The following is a 20,524-nucleotide window of genomic DNA, read 5'->3' as shown; positions in this document are numbered from 1 at the left end:
TTTATATTTATTTATTTATATTTGTGGTGACAACAGTTGTGGCTAGTACATATACATTGTATTTTATTTTACTACATTGTTACAGTGATCTGGTATTTGTGCCGTGCATTGCAATTCGATTATTTGCGAACATTGCCTAAAGCCTGTAATGGCCTCTTTTCCAAACAATCTTAGTTTATGTTGCAATATAAAACGTCTAACCATTCCGTAGACCTCATTTATCTTATGCATATGGCTCTTCTAACGATGGTCCATTTCGTTCACAGCGTTCCAACAATTTCAATAGTCTCTGAGTTTTTAACTACAATAATTATCATTACTTTACATATTGAATATCTGTCGAAATCTTGAGGCACAACTGTATGATCATAACTCACGGCAAGCAATCAAAGAGTATTTAGAATATGATTATTTTAAAAATGAATATTTTAAACGCAATATATATTTTAGATAAAATATATGTCACACAAGTCAGCACAATTTTACACAATTGAATCGCGCTTTGAACTTTCCAAGTTAAAGAAAAAAAGCTAATATAGAAAAATACACCTTCAATCACCGGGATACAAGTCTTCCAAAATTGATAATGTTTTGTCTATATTTTTCAAACGATTTTAAAATTAAAATAGTTCTTGATATTTGCAGTCAAATAGTGAAAATTGCAAAGTATGAAATTTTTCTTTATTCTATTCTGCAATATTGATAACAATGTAACCTTCGTCATAAGTTGTGCCGATCAAGACAAATACATCTTTAATTACATCAACTTATTTTTGCTCACAGATATAACTTACACGTACTTCATATTAAAAATATACATTGAAGTGTACGTACATGTACTTAACGTACATTTAACAAATTGCCTACTCTTATGGGTTTTGTTATGGATTATCGTACTGTATGTTATGGTAAAATAGATCAGATAGTACATATAAACCTTGCATATAAAGTACTGCTCATGCTTTTCACATCACACTGTGACTATTATAGAAGTGTTGATGTCAGAACACTCAAATGACCTTAGATGGACTTATTATGCAAAAGGATCATGTCAGTTTCGATATCACAATAGGGCATTTCGGAGAAAGAATTAACAAGTTTTGAGTTTATAATATCTGTTGAGATTAAATTTAAATTATATCCTGTGTGAGACAAATATATGTGAGGAATTTCAATTATCAAGATATAACAACGCCGATAAAATGTGAAATTAACTGATTTAACAATTTTTATCTTATGTTCAAAGTTATGTAAAAGTCACAATAAAGAGTATAATATTCTCGAAAAAATAACATCGAGAGATTGGCCTTGGGTTTAATTCGTATTTCTGTTTAACATATCGATCAAATGCATTTAAACGTAATATGAAATTTTAAAATATAAATTCACTTGCAAACATTTATACCTGTGTATCAGGTATATACAATCATCTTTCGTAATATATGAATAGAATATATTACAATTAAATATCAATTAAATATAATAAATTTCGTATCAATAGGAAAAGTTTAATAACTAGTGGAGACATATATATCTTTAATACATTAAAGTTTACTTCTTCGTTATGAAAAATAACAATTTCTTTATATTTTTTTGTTTGATAAAAAAGTGTGTTGGCTAAGAGATTGCACTTTGTGATCATCTTACAAATTCGTGATTAAGATTAATGACTATACGCATTACGCTTTCATATTCCACATACCGATTGTTCGTACAGTCATATGAAACATTTCTAATATATGCATTAATAAAGAAAATGAATATCGAGGGATATACCTCATCGTACAACCTTCGATTATAATAGAGGTTACCTTCCCACGCTATTTGTCAAAAAGTCACATTATAAAGCTTACAACATCATATATCGTTTCCTCGTATATATATATCGCGCTTAAGTAGCTTATTATTTTCAAGACTTTATTAACAAATTGTACTGCATATACGATTTGGGAAAGCATCCTAACAGGAGGGCCACAAATGGTGCCAGGCACTATTCATTCATATACCTGCATATTCCATTAATATGTTAATTACAATAATTTATCAAATACAACTCTCTCGAGAACGATTTTCACCAGGATATATCCTGAGATTGTAAAACATACATTGAAACCATCTTGACACATTTTCATGTTACTGATTTCAGGAAGAAGGTAATTCTACATCGTTACACAATTGCAACCCTGTTTTGCCAAAATCTTTTTAAATTTATCTTTACATGATTGTTGGCCGAGAAGGTCGCGTTTCTGATGTCGAAAAGGATAATCTCTTCTATATATTCATATAACTTCTTACATATCACAGAATGGATCTCTGCGACGAAAGATTTTTTTTAAATTCTCATCTTAAGAACAATTTCGTTTTCTATGTACAGTCAATCCTTCTAGAAGTGTTTTGTATTTAAAAAAACTACAAGTTAAAATTATATAAAATTGATCATGGCAAATACAATGAAGTGTATTTAGAAATATGTGTAATTTTGGTTTCTTTAAAAATTTACGATTAAAGTTATTAACATTAATATCACTCAATCCTCCTTATCATAAGTTTTGTTTAATCACATTTTTAGTATACGGCATACACCTGTAGTATACAAACTCTCGTTACATATTTTTAGGCTTCAAGGGTTGCAAAGTTTTCAAGTTTTCTTCCTCCATAATCTTTCTTTATACAAATGTGCAAAATACTTGTGGAAAATGTATATAACGTGTATATATATATATATGTATGTATATATCTATACGCGCGCTGTGTGTATATCTTTTTTAATTAATCAACACTATATAATATGCCTATCTATCTCATATTACCTCATATAATTCAATATATTAATTTCGAATCTTGTTCTATAGAATATCATGAAAAGTTTGAGTACAGCAGTCGATTTCCATATGTTCGGAAACCACAGACCGTTAATAAACTCACGTTAACAATAAAATTAGTTGGTTAATTCAAACATTTAAAAATCTTAATGTGCAAAGTAAAATATGAAATTTCTTTTTGACAAAATTCTAACAGAGTAGAAAATTGCAATTAATAGAATTTGCATTTCCCGCGAACAAGCAAGTTGCCCATAAATAAACGGCTGATATATTTAATGGAATATAATTGCGAACTGCAATGGCAATGTTTCTGAACAAAGCATATTTTTGCAGCGCGAGATCATATTAACGGATTATGGCGTATTCTGACTACTATACCATACAAAACAACAACGAATTGCAATGGTAAGTTCTGGTCTTTATAAATCTTACACTACGTGTAGATTTTCTCACAAGCTCTTTTAGATTCAGTATTACACTTTCAGAAATTTTATAATTTGGGTACTGCGTTATTCCCTAACATATTGTTTCCTTTCGCATAAATTTTCATACGATAAGCATCAAGGACTCAATGCCATATCGCGAAAGTTAGTACGAATTTTATGACATATATACAAACAACACTTCATATTATATACATGAAAATATATATATATATGTATCTATCATATATATAATATATATATATAAAGTTTCAACATTATGGCACCGTATTTTCTTTTTTTTTTCTTCAAATAAATGTATATTCTGTGTCAGCTTCAAAATATAAACAGATTTTTCCACTCCGCTAGTTACGGCGGAAGCGTATCCATCACGTCAACTATCGTTATCGCGATAGTATGAAGTACGCGGTTCAAAGACGTTTAAAAGGAGTTTGTTTAATTATACTGGAACTCACAAGCACTTATATGCCGTTGTACGTCGAGGAGGTATCAAACAACTGATGAGTGCAACAATTTAATCGACATTAAGTCGCCCAACCTTCCGTGATTCTCGAGCGTTTCATGAGCGGTCCGTTCTCGTAGTCTGAACTGTTCCCTCCATTCCCGCCACCGCTAGAATGATTCGTTCTGATATCACCGACTGTACCACTTCCCGGCGACGGTAGATTTGTCGGTGTTATGCTACCCGAATGGGACGGAGGTGGATTACTACTCGGTCTGCTCGATACCAAGTTCAGTGTCTGAGGTCCCGGATGAGACACGTGATGTGGCGGTGGACCGGTACTGGACGATGGACCGACATTCAAGTTTGTATGGTGTAGATTGCTGGCGTTACTGGGTCCACCATTAGACCCACTGTTACCGCCATGCGGATCTCTGGGTGGACTTATCGGTTCACTCTTTATCTTTACAGGTAAAGGCGATGTGGATGGTGGTGGTGTACTGCTCGATACAGCTAGGTGAGGAAGACCACTGCAATGTCGAAAAAGTTTTGTGATACAAGGGAAATATTTGTGTAAACTGTTAAAAATTCAAAAAGAAAATATGTGTGTGAATATGTTCTTATCACAAGTCTAGTTTAGTGAGAAGCTATAATTTTTCTGTGATTTTGCGTCCCATCCCTGTGTCTACTTGTGTGAAGACGTGCAATCATGCATAAAGTATAAATAAAAGTCAATCAAATCATGATGTGGAAATGTATTTTTGATAATATATTTGATAATTTTTCTATAATAATGTGATTTTACTAAGCACACAATCTATAAATGAAAATGAAGAATATTCAACACTCACAATTTTAATGACATGCCAAACACTATTGTAACCGAAAAAAAACTATAGCGCTCCAGTGGTCGATATATTACAGCCAAGAACAGATCCGTGCGAATTATTTAATTAAGTAATAATGAATATGAAGAATTTAAAGAGACAAGCAAAGAGAAAAAATAAAAAGAAATAACAACTACGAGAATGAGAATGAGAAAATAGAAACTAATTGTATACGTTGAATCCGAATTTGCTTCAATTATTAAAGTATGTAAATGAATTATAGTAAGATTTAATACAATTTATTAAAAATATGAAAAACATTTTATTACATATGTTCAATTTTTTTAATCCAATTAGAATCGAACATGTCATCTATTAATATGGATAAAATAACTGAAAGTCTGTCATACCAACTGGACATATAGCTTTCTTTCACAACAATAATTATGAAATATGATTTACCTGATGCTGGACATGGTGGCTGCCGAATATAACTCATCAACAACGTACCTCTGATGAGTGGGCCATGCAAGGCCTCCGAGATCCGAGGAGTAATCTGTTGGTCCAAAACTAGAGTATCCGGCTGGTACTGTTGGTGTTTGTAACGCTACTACAGGTGTATTCAAAGCAGATTGCGTATGGGCATTCTAAAAGCATAAATAAATTTCTCGTAAATTTTGAACATCTCTTTATCTCAAGTACACAATATGCATTAGTAATTAATAAGAAATTTTTTCTTTGTCATTTAAAATATTTTTCACAAAAAAAAAGAATTTATTTTCTTAATTGTATCTTGGAATTCAATTTTTAACTTTATGTTTTAATAATTATTGCAAATTATATAATTTTTTAAATTTATAAATATGAGAACAATTGTTGTAAAATAAAGATTAAAGTAAACATTTCCTGTAACACTCATTTAAGTTAATAATGATAAGACAATTACATCATAATTAGTGTCTTCGGAGAGAGGTTGCGCAAGTGGTGTTGGTATAACCACTCGAAGATTAGCCCTGTGAGGATGAGGCGGTGGTGGTGGAGGCGGAGGTTGCGGCGAATGCCTAGACGGATTGCTGCCTTTATTTGCACTACCCCCACCAACTCCGAGTGCGGGCGAAGGTCCTGGACTAGGTGAACCACCTAATGGTGACGCTGACGGAGGATAGCCATTACTCATTTCCAACATTCCTCCTGGAGGATATACTACAACAAATAATTTATCAAGTTAGAACTTTCTTAAAAATATTAGGAATTTGCCACTCTAGCCTTTTGTTACTAATTAAAGTTACCTGAATCCGTCTCAGACGATGATGGACGTGGAGAAATGCTGGTATGTGCCATCTGTGGACTAGATCCAAGAAGAGATTCGCCATAACTGTTCACTGGTACAGATACCGGTAGCGTATAATTCGATTGTCCCATTGTCTACAATCACAACAGACAATGCAAATTAATAACCTGTAGTGAAGAGTGTATAGATATAGCGCTGTGCCGAGCAGTTGATAGCAAATTTGCTATTGTTCTATCTTAACTTTATGTAATATAATGACGCGTATGTATATAAACTCATATTAATTCTTTTCTTAGTGAAAATAGTATTCTAAAAATAATTGGATAAGCAATTTTAAAAGAAACACGTCAAACAATTTTTTATATAAATTCGTATGTTTTTATTTAAATAGAAGTTAATTCTTTTTAATTATTCTCATTTTTAATTAAAATATGTTAAATTCTTATAAATTTACTATATATTAATTGTATATTAATTTATACAATGATAAATAAATAATAAGAAAATAATATATAAAACATTGTTACTGTATATGTATAATTTTATAACATACATACATATCATATGTATTTTTGAAATAATAAAATATTTAATAATCGCTAATAACTGTAACATTTGCAAAAATATTCTCGAAAAGAGGTAAAAAAAAATCGTTACCACATGTCTTCTCTCTTTGTAAAAAAATAAGCACAATCATAACTTACATTTACAAAAATTGATCTGTGCTTTGTGACAGGCCATATTAAGATTTTAAATAAAACATAATATTCACATCAATTATTTTAACAAAGACGATAAAGTTAATTTAAGACATTAACTAACTTGTAATAGCTTTTAAATAATCCTTATATAAATAAAACTAGACAGTTTTAAATATTTTGAATAACATGTTTCAAGAGAGGGACCCGATCAAAAATTATATAGAAATATCTAGGTATTATATTCGCATTCAGTGAAGATTATAAAGATTTCAGACGAATAAATTAATTGGCGTTTTGCATAAACATAAATGTGGGTAAGCATAATAAAAAAAAACTGTAACTTTTTCTTTTGCATAAACATAAGCTCGGCTCGATACAACTGACATTTAACTTGATTTGAATATTTACCCTGCTACCATTGTGCTGATGCCTCTGCATCATCATCTGAAACTCCTCGTCGATCTTCGTATATTTGGCCTCGGTGCGCGGGGTAAGATTATATTCGATTGCGTCGGGTTCCGGACTCTCTGGAGACATGGCACCCTTATGTTCCTTCTTGTTGAGCGCCTGCAAGTGTCAGCAGACAGGTTCACGTGACCACACCGCCCGAGGGCACTCAACCTTCACATGCACGTTAATTTAACACCAAGACGCGCGCTTCTTATCCTACCCGGTTTATTGTCGCAATTATGCTCGCGTAGAAAAGGAAAAAGGGATCGCGTTGCTCTCGAAATGAAACCGCGTTCCGCAAGTATATAAGACGGTCTTGTACGTGAAACATCGATTTTATATTCTTTGTAAATTATTAACACACTTAATATAATATGATAAAATTAAAAAAACATGCCTAAAGAGAATAATCATTCCAAAACTTCTCAGTTATTTTAATATCATATGAGTGAATACACGTGTCGCGACGTAACCATATGTTATATCAGATTTTTAAATATCGTTTTTTAAAATTTAATGTTTTTTCAAACTAGTCAATTTTAAAAGTCTTGACACCTAATACAAGAATTTATTGAACTACAGCTTAAAATTTCATTAAACTAAGACTCGAGTATATGTGTATGTTTGAAAATTGATCCTGTTGTTTACTCGTATTTCTGAAAAAAAAAAAAAACCTTCAATATGTAGTAACGTTCAATCAAATAAAATTTATCTGTATGTATTCTAATCCATTGAAACAGCCTTTTCGATCCTTTTTATCATTTATAATTCGTAGCAAGCTTCTTCGATACATTCTGTATATTCGACACTGCTGTCCTGCTTGACCTTGGCATATATACATATCCATAAACGTGAGATATATATTTCCTCATCGAAAATTTTAGCGAAAGAGAGAGACATTTACAAAAAAAAATCGGCGACGACGTCAATACTTCGATCCTTGGCGCATCCTCGTTCATCCTGAGAATCCATGACGGATAAATGGACTCACCTCGATAATATTCTTGTTAGTGAGAGACTCGTGGGGTTCGTTGTACTCGGTGTACTTGAGGAGAACCTTGTCCATGTCGGTGCTCGCATACTGGTACAGCTTGTTGCTCGAACTGAAGATAATCAACGCGATCTCGCAGTCGCACAGTACCGACAGTTCGTACGCCTTCTTCATCACGCCGAATTTCCGTTTGTTAAAGGTCACCTGTCGCATATAAAAGCAGAAGGGGGGATCGCATCGAAGGTTAACTTTAGCGAGATTTTGAGTAATAAGGCTGCTAATAAAGGTAGACGCAGCCAATACTCTTCGTTTCGCGATAATTGATTCATCGCGTTATTTAATTGCTCGATCAATCACGTTACATAAAATCACATCAATAATTAACAAGATCTTTTTATACGCGTTCTTATGTCTTTCTTTCTCACAGCGAGCGTAAATTTATTTTAAGAAAAAAAAATGTATCTATAGAGCCGCCGTGTTTATATAGAGACGATTATCTTAATTATATGCACTATTCTATACTTTATGTAGAAAAGCAAAAAGTAGAATTTAAATGTCTATTCAAAATATTGACTTGTGATACTCGGAAATTGATATTTTTTTGCAATAATAAGAAATAAAAAACAAATTTCTGCTGCTTGTACGCTTCAATTTTCCCTATAACAACTTTCAAAAATACGTAATTCACATAATGAGCGCCGTTAAATCGCTACAGAAACGTCAGACTTGTTTGAAAATATTAAAATTACCTGACGATTCCGTTCGTCCGTGATACGTGAAATCTGAATCTTCTTTCGACCCATTGTTGCACCACGTCTTGAATAAGAGGCAAATCTTCGAAATCACACTGGATGGAATATTAAGAACACTGCAACACAAAAAAAAAACACTTTTATTCATTTGAAAATTAAAATTATATTAATCTATAATAAACAGTATAGAAAAACATGATAATATTCATAATATGTAAAAATATCGAAGCTTATTTTCTCGTTATCAAAATAGGATAATCAAGACGGTAAAGAGATTACAAAAATAGGTAAATTACGTAAATAAAATTTATATTTGTATTTTACAAGATACAAGTCGTCGAGTATTTAAAGATTTTATTCAAGAAAAATTTTTTGTCACGAGAGAATTTCGAACAAAAAAAAAACAGGAAAGTTACCGGTAGGAAGGGACGTTTGGTTTTTAAATGATTCCCACATTACTCGTCTCTCTAGATTTAATGCGTTTCGCTCGTCGGGGTGTTACGGGAAAAGGCTATGAGCGATAAATAAGCACGACAGTTCGCGGAGAGCGACAGAACTGGACCGCGCTTTAAAACCTAATATTCAATGGAAACTCGAGCGCGTGTCACTTTCATGTATCGATTACGATGCCGTGCGTATACGAACAAGTTCGCAAAGCGCCGGCTGGCGTGTACTTCAGCGAGCCCACGAACCGGCAAACAAAGTGTCGAATCGTTTACCACTGCGAGATTGTGGCTTTCAAGCGGAATAAAAGGGAATGATGTCGTGCGCGACGTTGTTATAGGAGGAGAGCGTGTTTTTCAATTGGAATTGATAATTGAGCTGCCGCAGCGACGAGCTAATACAACGGAATTTTTAACTAAGTGTTGAGATAAAACATACGTTTATTCTGCGACAGGTTTTCTCCTTAAAAAAAAAAAAAAAAAAAAAAAAAAAAAATTTATCTCGATTCTCGAAAAATTTGTTGCGAGCAGATTATAATTTCCAGTAGCGTGATTGATGACTTCCGACCAAATGACAATTGCAAAAGTAACTAATCAAAGCACTTATTGCGACAAAAAAAAATATTTTTGTTATTAAAATTAAAAAAAAAATTATTATATACACAGTGAGAACAGAAAAAAATTTACGAATCGCTTTTAAAATACAGTTTTCATTTTTAATAGCTCCATCTTATTCTTCTTTTATTTTTTCATTCATTACACATAAATACAATATATTTAATCGACGTTTTTTTTAGCTATATCCGTTTAAGTTTAGATATATCTGTTTCAGTATACCGTTTCATAATATGCTGTGTTTGTACATTATTTTTAATATAGTAGTTAAATATCAGATTGAACTACTCCGATTCATCAGTTTTACTCTTATGAACAAGGTTGATCTTTCGCAACGCCGAGATGTCAACTATATCCTTTATTTCCATTTTTAATGCATCACCCAAAAGAAGATTTGTCATTATTATTGCAATATATTCTAAAATCGCTCAACGACAGACAATATAACGATAAAATTAATTGTCACGATATTACTGTAATATACTATAAATACGCAACTATTACGGTACAGCATAGAATTAGCCACAAGCGCGACCAAATTAAACGTTTCGGGCCCACAAATAAATCGTCAGTGTCGGGAGGAAGGGGAACTAATTTAAGCCAGTAGGTGTTTTTACGGGCGAAATATACGGGCTCTGGGTCAACGAATTTGCATCGCGGCTAAACCGTGTTAATCTTTTAACTTCGGCAATATTAATCTTTTCTTATGTAACATGTTTTCTAATTAACTCGAACCTTTTAGTGTGTAACTGTAAAAGACACAAAGAGCAGACAAAAAATTTACGACCACAACTTTTCAACAAAATCGTTGCAATTTTACAAATAATTTATACAATTGAAAGCCGCGTTAATCACTTACTAACCCGAGATAACTCATATTTTACAGATACGCATATAAAAATATTATTCCAAGATAATAGGATAACTGAACTTTTTTTGGTACAGCTGAATAACAGAAAGAAGGTATACAGTGTGTTTAAAAAGAAAATATTGAATAAATACGAATATAGAATAATTCCGATATATTCGCCGCATCTATCAAAAACTTAATTTGTTAAATATTATTTACTATGTTAAAGTAAATGAACTACGTCAAACTTTGTACTGTCTACTATTATGAAAAAAAATATTAGAAATCCGAAATATTTCGTATTAAAAAATGAACTTTTTTAAACCTTTGCATTTTTGCCGTATATCTCATAGGGGTGGAATATAATGGCTACTCATAGGGAGAGGGGGTATATATGGTTCATAAAAAATTTACAAATAATGCATATAAATAAGATTACGTAAAATAATACAATAACTTATAAAATGCGTTTATAAAGTTTTATTAAGGAATAAGAATGATAAATATGTGTGTATGAAGTAATAAATAATAATTACAATGTTCCCAGATGTATTACAAGTGTTATGACATGAGGTACATATTTCATGTAATGCGTTTATTATATTTACATTATATGCACTGAATTTAATCTGTGCATCTTGTATGCTTTAGGCATAAATACCGAAAGACAACAAACAAAGAATACAAGAGCAAAGTACTTGTATTTTGTTATACAACACACTTTACTATTCCTCTAAACTTATGTATCACGAAATAACCACTAAGTCTTTTGCACGTCCTACAGTAATTATTTTATGTAAACTATAATTTATAATGGCACTACTTAACACAGTGACAAATCGATTCAATAATTTCATTAATCTTAACAATAAAAAACTGAAATCATAACACAATACTAATATAACATAAAGACACGGTTACGGAAAAATTACCCCCATTCCTTCTATTTTTTCTGATTTTAAATCCCAGCGCGGCATATTTGCCGGAATTATTTCATATTTTTTTACTCTGACATAATTTCTCTTCAGGGAAGGTATCACAAAGAATCCTTCGTCACGACTTGAAAGGTCGGAATTCAATATCCTAACGAGTTTCGAATTAAATTTCGAAGTTGAATTATTCTAAGCGGATGTGTGAAGTGACCATCTCATTTTTACATCAAAGTATCTTAGCGAGTTTTGAACTACTAAAAATGGAAACAAAATCTCTGTTCGAAATAAATGATGTTATTTATTCGATCATTCTCTAAAGATTAATTTATTAAAAAACTGCCGATTTTTTTCATCAAATACAGTTCAAGAATTGTCAGAAAGAGAAGCGAGAGAAACGATCCGGTCAGAGACAGTAATGAAAACGCAACTGATCGCCAAGAGAATGATGATTCATCGTACATTATATTCAAATTGCTTTCTAGTCGCGGCAAATGCACATGAACGTGTGATTCAAAATGTACGAAAAGCAACAAACGTCTCGCGTCAGCAATTTTTATCGATACTTGACGATCAATGTAAATAATCATGGATGGTTCACTCAGCTTCAATGATTTTTTGCGTATAGAATTATCATCACGCAAGAGACGCACATTTAGCTCTTTGCATTTTTCCGGGGAAAAAAAAAAACCTCTTTAGCGCGATTACGGTTTAAAAAAATACGCATCAATATCACATGGTTTTAATGAAATGAATTTATAAACGCGACAATCAATACGGAGTGTTATCGTATTTTAAAAATAAAAATGGGTCAAAATAAATCCGAATAACAGACTTAACAAGATTTATTCAAAGTATCATGATACGATCTGATACGAAAGATGGCTATTGTAGAATGAAAAAAGAATTCAATTCTTCTTGTAAATATTTCAGACTAAAAATAAACTAGCGGATTTCTAGCAATTGAAATTTTCAATCATAAAAATTGAGAAACAGTGTGGAGATATTTGGGTTAATACATTAAAGTAAAAAAGGTTAATCGCTTATCAAAGATAATCGGAAAACAGTGTGTGAATACCTCTATCGCGATCGTGGAGAGGATAGAATAGAATAATAGATAATTAATGAATTGTATAATACGGAACGCAAAACAGATCTTGCTTCTTTCCTACAATGTTCAAAAGCATTGGTGCCTAGATAATTAAAGCAATTAAAGAAGCCTTTGTATTCGTACACATAGCGTATTGGCAATGATGTTAGCTGGGAAATAGAAAGCGATTCCTTTATCTCTCGCAACCATATGCCGTATTGAGGCAGATAGCGTTAATTGCTTCGATCGTTAATGCGGTGAAAATGTAACGATGAAATACGATCTCCCGTCTGAAAGAAAAGTTCCTGGGCGCCCTATAGGCGATCTACATCTAATAAAGTAAACGAGAATTCTCGGTTTGAATAAAAAGTTCTGCAGAAACATGGTGAATGGGGCGGGTGAATTTTGTTGTAAAAAAATCTTACAACGTTTATTGTTACAGTAAACGCGAAAAATGTTTTCTTTCACGACACGCCACGTTCGTGAGAAAAGTTCGACAGGCGAGCGAGATGCGTGTATCTCGAAACTAATACGAGGGTGGCGCGATTATTACTTCAATGCCATTACCGTGTCCTAAATCTGTAATACGTATGATGTCTACTATGTCCTAAATTGTGTAATACACGATCGATGCAGCAGGTATGACGTTACACGAGCCCAAAACTCCTTCTTTTCTCCTCAATAGCTGAAGAAGTCTGTGTTCAGCCTATATCTAAAAAAAAGACCCGATGCTATATTTTACACATATTTGCACAAATTGAGACAAGATTCGTAACACCGATATACGTCTAATGACATATAACGACATAAGTTCGCGAGTCCAAAAAGTTTGATGAAAGAATGTAAATTCGTCATATGGGTGTATTTTACTTTTGACTAAACCGAAGTTAGAAATTCTAAATATCGATTCTGGAAAATATCGAGTATCTAAACTATTAAAATAACTACGAAAGATAAGCTCTTAACAATTTGTAATGTTTTCCATACCCAACTATTAACGCGCGTTTAGTATTCTTCACATATCCAGTAGAAGAATGTACAACAAATTGGTACACAAACGAGTTTGTTAATTATTATATAATATTTAAATATGCCTAAAATACACACATGCATACGCGTTCATTCTTACATCGCCCGTTTTTAACAAAACTACTTTTGTGAAACTAGCAATATCCAAAGTACATCAGTGCGAATACTTGCGAGCTAAAGAGAAAAAGAGAGAGAGAGAGAAAGAAACAATCCTATGATATAGACGTAAAGATTCGTATTGTTATCTCATTGTGCAACGCACTGCCCGATAAAATAGTCAATGTTGGCAATGTTGTGACTCAAGAATTTTATCGCTATTGATACGAATGAGTGACGAAGGTCACGTTTAGTGAAAGGATTTTTGAATTTGCGAAAAATGAATAGTCGCGCAAGATTGAAGATATCCGCGCGCGCGCTCTACAATGTTACACGTGCCTGTAATTTGACCGTGTAATATTACCATGCAAACGATCGGCCAGGGAAATAACGACGTGAGTACGTAATATACAACTACTGATAACGACAAGCTTATTTGCGTATACTTTGTACGTTTTCATTTCGCTTACACTTTTTTTCTAGACTCTCAAAGATGTCTCTCTCGGAAATGTTAACAACAATTTTTTTCCTGCAGAAGATAAGAGTAAAAGCGAGTAATAGTGAATTCAGTTGAACGCACTAATGCGGACTGGTGTATATCAAAAAGCCTATTGTACACTGATTTAGTCTAAGTGTCAAAATGAAATGCAAATATTTCAAATTACAAAATACATATTTTATTTAACAGCACAATAAAGTGTACTGAAAATGTCACGGTTAAATTTCGCTGTTTCTGTATTTATATTAAACGTACATACCTTTACGTCAATTAGCATATGACTGTTTTATATGAGTGCACGTTGAGTGCGTCCAATGTACGGAATTCGTACAACAAGAAAAGAGCAACAAAGTCGTAATAATATTTCAATTCAATCTTTCACGTTTGGTAATATAATTATTATTTTTGTGATAATTATTATTATCGCGTATGATTTGCGTCTCCCTTCTCTCTTCTAGAAAGAGTTTAGTTCATATAATAATGAATAAATTTCATCTTGCAAGCAGAATTGCAAAATCGCATTACTGTTGTCATTCACTTTCAAACACTACCTACACAATAAGAACAAACGTTAATGAAATTCATACAACTTCTCTATTCACACATATGAAATTTCTTTGCTTCATTATACATATATACTTTACATAAAAGTGTACTAAAAGACACTGTTTTATTCGCTGATCTTTTACGGACATTTTACATCTTTCGTTCAAAAATATTTTTTATATTGTAGATTTTTTTTTTTTACAAATAGGTTAAGGATGACTTTGTAAGCAACTGTAAAAGACAGTCGCTGCTCGCATCCCGTGAAACTAATGAATAAATCAGTTTCCTGTTCACATATATGTATGTTAAACGTGTTTGTGAGTGTCTTGCGGCATACGATGCAACATTGGATCGGTGCGATATGTGGTGAAGAAGGGAAAAGCTCTCGTGGAGGGATCCGATTATACGGGGTACACTACCCCACTACAACCTCCCATCGTTATCGTCACCACCACCACTACCACCACCACTCGTTCGTCGAGCGATCTGCGTCAGAGGATCGATTTCTCGCCGGCGCGGTCTCGGCCGACTTCAATAGCGGATTTGAGAAACGACGAAGAACGATAATCCGGGATGATCACAGTACAGATCGACCGACTGGCCAGCCCAGCTTGCCATCCAGTCAAGCCGGCCGGCCGGTCGGTCGGTCGGTCGGTTGGTCGGTCGGTCGACCAGTTGCCGGGGATTACACGCCCTAAAGTTTTCCCGTCGGTTGAACGACGAAGAAGGGTTGTTGCGCGCCGACATACGCGAATAGGCGGCGCGTTAACAGGTTGTGACAAACAAGGAGTGGTCGTGGTGTATTCTTCAACCTTGCACAGGTGTTCTTCCCCTGGCCCCTATCCCCCCTTTGCGCGCGCTGTCCTACTGCCAGTGAAGCTTGTACGAGAGAGAGAGAGAGAGAGAGAGAGAGAGAGAGAGAGGGGATGTGGTGAACCACACATACACACACACACATACACACAAAGAGCCAGTAATGTCTTGATGATAGAGAAGCGCGATTAATCGAGGCGTGCGAACGGAAGCGAATGGCAGTTGGAACGTTGTTATAATCTACCGTCCGTTCAGGAATTTTCATTTTCCACGAGATTCCACGACGTCCTCGATCGACGGCGAACAGCTGCCAATCGATCATACTTTATTGATCAACACGAGGATCCGATTAAACATTGCATGATTCGTAAATATGTATGAGTAAAAGAAATATATGCGACTAATATATTGAACATGCATAAAAATACATAAAAATATATACGTAGTACCTATTTAACACATAATATAAATGCTTATCGAATAAAATGATTTAGCAAAGAAAAATATTAATATTAATAGAATTAAAATTGAGAAAATAGATAATGAATTATAATACAGTTAAGTATTTGTTAAGTTAATTGTTAAGTATTATACAAAAAATTACACATTCCTTATTTAAATTTATAAAACATTGAGAAAAATATCTAGTTCGATCAATTGAAATTCTAGATTAGATCTATTAAACTCCGATCGATATATTGTAATATTGATATATTAATTTCATTCAGAAGAAAACAATAATTATTACTTATTTTTTTATTAATCAATTAAATAGAAAAAATTAGATTAATAAACAAAGCGCCAATAAAAAAACTTTGAGAAAACAAGCAGAACATGTAAAAGCAATAGGCGTGTAACAATAAAAATGAGACGGATAAAAACAACTCACGACGATATTCACAAGAAAAAATCACCGATCGATTCTTGCTCTCGCACGTGTAAAAGCCGTAATTTCGGCGGTAATTTTAATGGATCACTTACGGATTGTCGTTAGCTCAAAAGCTGTCCAAATATTAATGAAATTGATATGACGAGATTACTAGTCGAACTCAGAAGCGGCAGTATCTCGAAATATTTGTATTTCACGCATACCTGATCGCGACAATATACCGTGAAGAATACATTATATAAGAAAGAAGATGGAATACAACTATTAAGTACAAATGACGAAGCGCTTCAAAGTATCTTCGTTCGTACTTGTTTCTCATGTTTTCGTCGTATGTTCGACATACCGTGATACATGCTTGATGTAATTACGTCATGTAATGCGCAATCTAAGTCTCTTTTTTATAAAGTTAATATGTAAAGTTAATGTAAATCAGATAAATAAATCTCTCACCTACGTGATATAATCGAAGAACATTAAGAAAATCATTTAAGTCGTAGCTAATTATTATGTAGGGTGATAAAAAAGTTTGATATACAAAGATATACAAAGTAATTTGATATACAAGTAACGTACAAGTATAAACAAACAAATTGGATTATTAATTATATTTTATTAAATAGAAACAAATAATAAATATTCAAAATAATCACTTGTAACTTCGAAACAAGCTTTAAGACGCTTCGAAAACGCATTAACAATAACCGCGCATCTTTTCACGAATAAAATTCTGCCAGATAGCCAATAGAGCGATCTTCAATTAATCTTTGAAATGAAAACTTTTTGGTGCAAATTGACATTTCAGAATGTTTTTTTTTTTTTTAACACATATTACTATCAAGAAACAAGCTGATTTTAATGATATCAAATAATTGATATCTTTCAACAAAACAGTAATCATTTCATCTTTGTTTAATTTTGGCTAACAATAAGGATGTAATAATTCACTGTGTTACTGGATCATCTGTGTCTTTTACTGGAAAACACTCAATGTCAGCTTACTATCTGAGTAATGATTCAATAAACAATTAAACATAATTGATTACATTTTTTTATCATCCTGTATAATAAATTGATATTTTCAGTTATATAAAACTGTGAATATATCTTTATATCGCAAAAATAACAGCATTCGTATAGATTTAACTCATTTAGATTTAAATAATTTATCCAGATCACAGATTATCTTAATTTATTTTCTGCTGACTCATATTCTCTTCTAATTCCCATTAGTTTAACTTACATTAGCATAAACTATTCGTTATTCCGAGTACAAATAAGGATCATTGAGGACGTATCACACCGATCCGTTTGTTGCGGTCCTTTCGGATGGAAATCGGAAAAAAATGGATGACATCGCGATTGATTAACTCGCGCGATTATATCGCGTCTCGTGCGTGCGCGATTATGAAACGTGATCTTGATACGAAGTGTAAAATGAAGTGCAACGAAAATAACGGGATAAAACGCGATGCAGCGCCGCACAACGTTGCTTCGCGTTAATTCACGTAACGACACATCGCGTGCTCGCAATGAATGGGAAAAGCTTTAGTAAATATAGTCCGAAAGGGAGGGGATTAGAATTAGAACGGCGAGTTAAAGCTAGGGTTTTTACGTGTACATATATGCCAGCTGCCAGACGTTATATAGCGCGCGTGGAGAGAATTATCGGTCGCGAATCCCGTTGTTTACGTTTCCGAAGCGCACACACCAACGACCGAGTGGGCGAAACGTTTGTTGATTCTTGCCCGAGCGATATAAATAAAGCTCGCGCATGCTAAAACTAATATTTAATATTTGCCCTCCAATTATTGGAAAAGGTACCCTCTCAAAAATAACAATTTTTACACGTCTCGAAATGTAAAAAATTAGATTATGCGCTACTCTATACTTCATTTTATCCATTTACATTCTTGTCGTGAAGAAATGTAGACATTCATAATTATCGATACTAATTGCAAACTATATTCAAAATCCTATTCAACGTCTGTGCATAAAATAATTTATTCCCCTCGAGATTAAATTAAGTTTCCAGTGTGTGTGTGTGTGTGTGTGTGTGTGTGTGTGTGTGTGTGTGTGTTTTGTACATTCGACATATGCATGAGATTGCGCGTCTCTTTAATTGAAAATATCTCTATCAGGAAAGTTTTGTGATCTTTGTAATTAATAAAATCAAGTCTCTGTGTTGTTGCATGCTCATAATTTACAACACTATTAAATTTTGACATAACATTTATTACCAATTATAACTGATATAAAATATCGGTTTCCCCTAATAAAAAAAAAAAAGACAAGCCTTCAAGAAGCTCTCAAAGTTCGATATTTCGTATGAAAAACAATTCTATCCTTTTGCATTTTTTTTTTGTAAAGCAATAATTAGATTATTAAACTATGAGCGATGTGTGGTTAACTTCACACGTTAACAAAGGAAATTCAGTTCGTTGCACGACGTAATTACACATCAAGTGAGTAATTATATATATGAAGTTTTCAAAGTTTGGCATTTTGTACGTAAAAGCGCTCCTTTTGTGTACACCAGTAGATTATTAAATGAACAATAATTTTTATGGATACATCTATCGATACGAGATAAAAGGGTACCGATTCACGGGGAAATGTTTGATATTATAATGTTTGCTAAACGCGCGCAAGGGAAAGGGAGTATAAACCTTCCCCCGAGTTCGCGGGATAATGATTTCTCTCGGCGTCACGTCGCGCGCTATCACCGTCTTGCCACCTCAACACGGAATCGACGTTCCGCGTGTGATCGATCGATCCACGTGGATGTACATATTCCCCGCACAGTAGGCATGACTTTTCCAACCGTGAGAGGGGGTGGAGATAAATTATTACTCGCGCGCGCGCGACTAGTGAATGAAAAGCGGCATAGCGCTCGGCACATCCGCGCGCTCGCTATATGTATATACCCCTTTGCTATCTTTACCGGCGATGTACGACGAAGAGATCTAGGAAAAGACTACGCTCGACGTGTCTCCCTCGATCGAATTCGGTTTATTATACAAGAGCGTACACCAGCACTCGGAGTGAGGGTCAGCGACCACCAGCGTGCACACCGGTCTATATATCCCAGGGCTGAGACGCAATGAAATCGGTATTAGGAACGAATGAGCATAATAACGTTTACAATGCATAATAAGATAATATCAGAAATAAACCGCTGGATAATTTCGATGTGCGCATTGTTAAAGCTATAGTGTCAAAATTAATCTAACGTGAGTCGTCACTGCTCCTACTAAATATATCGTTATTTTATACTAAAACAATGGTTATATTTGACATTATACAGTGTCAATTTAAAAAAAATTATTATAGACATAATATAGGGTCAAATTTAACAAATTTTTTTTTATGAAAAATAATGATATATTTAGTAGGAGCAGTGGCGACTCACATTAGGTTAAATTTGACACTATAGATTTAACAATGGCGAGGGTTGTCGCGGAAAGAATTTGTTCGAGAAGTCGAGTAGTTGGAGAATTAGAGAATTAGGATTTTTGTTTGAGCGAAATATTGTTTAAGTGCAGGATTCCAACAGCTGTTCAAACACTACCACGGACTAATTCTTCGGTTAACGGTTTGGAACAATCCGGATGTAATATAAAAGTTTATTATCGGTACGTATTATAGTACCGTCCATAATTTACGGCGTATCAAAACGCAATGAAAATATTACGTCGCAGCAAATGCTCAGCGATATGTTAAAGGCTTGTCCCCACTGAAGTCGAGCGTGCCAATCGACATACTGTTTTGCTCCTTCTTTTTCTTTATAAAAGAAGAAAAAGAAGAAAAAGTACCAATGTCGATTGGCATGATCGCGGCTTCAATGGGGGCGAGTTTTAAGCCATAAAGAAAATTTCAACGATCGTGTAATTGAAGAATAATTAGTAAACATAAATCCACAATACATAATGTATGATTTCTCTTATATGTTACTGAATGTTTGATAGTACACTTATCACATTTTGATGCAATTTTATATAGGTAAATA

At 33.5% G+C, this 20,524-nt stretch overlaps 1 protein-coding gene across 6 annotated transcripts in view; it reads right to left on the bottom strand.

The window, feature by feature from the left end:
* Window positions 1-3,531: 3,531 nt before the first annotated feature.
* LOC108692775 (myocyte-specific enhancer factor 2) overlaps window positions 3,532-20,524 on the bottom strand; it is a 69,397-nt gene continuing 52,404 nt past the window's right edge. For 3 of the 6 annotated variants that reach the window (XM_018201202.1, XM_018201203.1, XM_018201201.1), the window contains exons 2-8: window positions 8,717-8,835; window positions 7,968-8,171; window positions 6,935-7,093; window positions 5,824-5,959; window positions 5,481-5,737; window positions 4,997-5,181; window positions 3,790-4,237 (exon numbers count right to left, since the gene is read on the bottom strand). In XM_018201202.1, the coding sequence (XP_018056691.1) occupies window positions 3,790-4,237; window positions 4,997-5,181; window positions 5,481-5,737; window positions 5,824-5,959; window positions 6,935-7,093; window positions 7,968-8,171; window positions 8,717-8,770 (1,443 nt within the window). In that variant the 5' untranslated portion in view covers window positions 8,771-8,835. Of the gene's footprint in view, window positions 4,238-4,996; window positions 5,182-5,480; window positions 5,738-5,823; window positions 5,960-6,934; window positions 7,094-7,967; window positions 8,172-8,716; window positions 8,836-20,524 lie in introns of all 6 variants that reach the window. The other 3 variants (XM_018201206.1, XM_018201205.1, XM_018201204.1) reach the window with 3 other exon arrangements.

This window comes from Atta colombica, unplaced genomic scaffold, assembly GCF_001594045.1.
Source record: "Atta colombica isolate Treedump-2 unplaced genomic scaffold, Acol1.0 scaffold82, whole genome shotgun sequence".
Lineage (NCBI taxonomy): Eukaryota > Metazoa > Arthropoda > Insecta > Hymenoptera > Formicidae > Atta > Atta colombica.
This window is presented reverse-complemented; position numbering and strand designations above follow the sequence as displayed.